This window comes from Gekko japonicus, unplaced genomic scaffold (genome assembly GCF_001447785.1).
Source record: "Gekko japonicus isolate JY-2015 unplaced genomic scaffold, Gekko_japonicus_V1.1 scaffold4377, whole genome shotgun sequence".
NCBI classification, from domain to species: Eukaryota; Metazoa; Chordata; class Lepidosauria; order Squamata; family Gekkonidae; genus Gekko; species Gekko japonicus.
Genome location: NW_015163218.1, coordinates 47040 through 50427, shown reverse-complemented (window position 1 = coordinate 50427; position 3388 = coordinate 47040). Strand labels below are relative to the sequence as shown.

The 3388-nt window shown below is 47.5% G+C and overlaps 1 protein-coding gene across 1 annotated transcript in view; it reads left to right on the top strand.

Annotated features, from left to right (window-relative positions):
- The first annotated feature begins 270 nt into the window (after positions 1–270).
- Positions 271–3388, top strand: part of MTMR8 (myotubularin related protein 8) — a 41249-nt gene continuing 38131 nt past the window's right edge. Inside the window, exons 1-3 of the mRNA XM_015407175.1 lie at positions 271–312; positions 573–695; positions 1952–2114. Coding sequence (XP_015262661.1) covers positions 271–312; positions 573–695; positions 1952–2114 — 328 coding nt within the window. The remainder of the gene's footprint in view (positions 313–572; positions 696–1951; positions 2115–3388) is intronic.

Here is a 3388-nt window from a genome sequence, read left to right as displayed (position 1 = left end):
AGCATCACTGATACTTCTTTGCACTTTCATGACTTAAAAATGACCCCTGAACATTAGCCTGAATTAGAAATGTGTCTAGAGAGAGAGAGAGGCCGGAGTATTCTCCAGCAGGAGAAACTGTATGTGCGTTCAGTAGATGCAACAGGAAAGGCCTGTTCTACTCTGATCACAGCCATGGCAAATTCTGTTAGATCTGATATATGCTGGAGAGAAGGTATTTTCACTATCTGCCTGCCGACACGTAGCAAAGTGAGTCACTAGTGACACATGATGGTTCTTTTATCATCTGGAGGTGACTGCAGCTCACGGCAGGTGAGTAGCTATTTAGCAGCCTGACCTAGCTGGCCTCTTAGCCCAACGGGGCACTAGAGGATGAGATGCTTGCTTGATTTGCCAGAAGAGAGACATTCTTTCCACATGACAAGGAGGCAGATCTTCTGTTTCCCAAGCTAGCTCAAAACAGTAAGTTAAAAGCATCTTCTCTGCCTTAGCATGCTTGTGTGCACTGCAACTCTGTTGCCAGGTGGCGCAACTTGCCAACATGTTTTAATTGGGGTTTTCCTACCCTGCAGGTGGAAAATGTCAAGTTGCTGGATCGTTATACCCACAGGAAGCCAGCAAATGGGACGCTATACCTGACTGCAACTCATCTGATATATGTGGATGCTTCAGCTGAAGTTCGGAAGGAGACATGGGTAATTTCGGAAGGGGGGGGGCTAAGTTGCTGAGTGAGCAGGCCACAAAGGCAATACCCTTTCTTTAGCTGCGTGCCCCGAAGTAGCTGGTGTTCAGAAATGCTCTTGCCTTTGAATCATGTTGCTTCTCTGATGCTCTTGGTGTGTTTTAGAGTGTGAAATGAAGTCCTTAGTATGTTTTGGAGATGACTGTCACATAACCAGAGGTCTGAGGTTGCTCTTACAAAGGGTCAGTAATATTTACTGGAAACACAACATGTTTCCCAAATGGTATCCACGTATTGGGTCCGGTTGTGTTGTATAGGGTATTAATTTGCTAACACCTCATTTTCATTCTGGTATTTTCATTTTGACCTAGTTTAATTTCATAAGAAGGAAAGCTGGTCTTAAAAGCATCCTGGCAAGTAAGTTCTTCAAATTAACCTAGACCCTCCCCGCGTCTGTCTGCCGAATCCTGTGTCATTTATTTGTGGCTTCAAAGAAGGAGAATCAACTTTGCTTCCTCACCAGGACAATTCTCACTTGCCCTTGGCAAGCGGTTATTTAGGTAAAGGTAAAGGTTTCCCTTGCTCGAAAGCCAGTCGAGTCCGACTCTAGGGTTGCGGTGCTCATCTCCGTTTGCAAGCCAAAGAGCCAAGCGCTGCCCGAAGACATTTCCGTGGTCATGTGGCCGGCATGACTAAACGCCAAGGCGCACAGAACGCTGTTACCTTTCCCACCGAAGTGGTACCTATTTATCTACTTGCAATTTCTTGCTTTCAAACTGCTAGGTTGGCAGGAGCTGGAACCAGAGAGGGGAGCTCGCTCCGTCATGCGGCACTCGGGTCTCGAACTGCCGAACTACAGACCTTCCAGCCTGCTGTTCAGCGTCTTAACCACTTGAGCCACCACAGCTCCAAGTGGTTATTTACAGACCCGATTAAAAGCATTTGCATCAGCCTGAATGCAGGCCATTTACATTTTATGAAACAAACAATCTTAGTCAACAAAAAGGTGCATAGCAACCTTGTACAGTGAAAATTAAACTTCTTGAGGGAAGCTACAAAATCTTCCAGGCCCAAGTGACCACTCTTGGTTGTGTGTACTGCCTTTTGGGATTCATTAAAATACAAACAGCTGCTGCTTGTGTTTAGAAGTGCAGCTTGATTTAGTTCTAGTTCTGGCAGGGTGGCGTCAGTGCCGTGAGAAGTGATCCACAGGAAGTGGTTTAAGGCTTGCTCCCTTGACTTCCTCTCCCATGTGTTGTTTTTCAACAGATTCTTCATCACCATATTGCAACTGTGGAGAAGCTGCCTCTGACTCCGTCTGGATGCCCACTGCTTATTCGCTGCAAGAACTTCCGTGTGGCACACTTTGTATTTGGGCACGAGCGGGATTGTCACGAAGTCTGCACCTCCTTGCTGAAACTTTCGCAACCAGGTACTTGGGGCGTGCGGCCTTCTCCCAGACCCTGGCAGTGCAAGGGGTTGTGTGGGGGACGAATTTGGGTTATAGGCCTTCTGGTTTCTCTTGACCTGGACAGGAAGAAGTGGAATCTCTGTCTGTTCCTGTCTCTGCTAGAGGAGCGGAAGAAGCCTGTATCTTTTCCTGCAGAATTTTGGCAGTGTTCAAGTAAAGCAAATTTCTGGAGATTGAAATACTCCTAAGTTATTATTTTGTCATCGTGGTGGTTTAAAACCCTCTAAAGTATTTCTGTTCAGCTCAGGCAAACTCTGCAGTGACAACTCAGTAGTGCTAGAGCAAAGTTTCAGCACTAGTTGAAGTGACGTGGATAGCCCTTGGTAACTGTACGTCTGGAATAAAGTGTTGACATTAACCAGTCAGCAGAGATATCCAGCTCCCTTGGCCAGGGTTCAGGTCCCAGAGGGCACGTCCATAATTTTTCGGCCAGGATGTTCAGCCCCATTTGCCCTTGGCACAGAGCTCCATTCTGTATCTTTTCCTTCCTTTCCTTTTCAGAGCGCCTCTGATCAATAAATCTTGAGCAATGACTAGAAGAGTACTAAATTGGTTTCTAAAGGTTATAGTCAGGCTTGATAAGATGATGTTTGACAATAGAAACGTGTCTCTTTGGGCCCTGTTCACGCCCAACAGGAAGTGTTGTCCCCAGCAGCGTGGCTCCTGAGTTGGGATGTGCACAGAGGAAGGGCCGTGGCTCACTGATAGAGCGTCTTCGTGGCGTGCCGAAGGCCCCAGGGTCCATCCTCAGCATCGCCAGTTAAAAAGAACCAGGCAGTAGACGATGTGCAAGAGCTCTGCCTGAGACCCTGGAGAGCCGCTGCCAGTCTGAGTAGACAAGACTGACCTTTGCATACCAAGGGTCTGATTGGGTCCAAGGCAGCTTTGTGAGTTCCTGTCTTCTGCATGGGCACTGGGGTTCAGCCATTCTCTGCAGTAGTGGTGGTTTCCCTGAAGAGCTGAGTCTCCTGCATGTGACATCCCAATAATTCACACAAGGCTCCTCAGAGACCAGCACTTAACTCAGGTGGGAAGGTAGCCCCTGAGCAGCCCCATCTCCGTTGGCCTGTCAGGCCTTCTCCTTTTGCCGGGGAAGGATAATCTCCACCAGATCTCCCCAAAAGGACCACACCCTTGGACCAACCTTAAAGGTGACTTTTAAAAGGTTGATATAGAGAGAAGCCACAATTCTGATCTATGGTATCAAAAGTAATATAGTAACCGAAGGCAGAAGT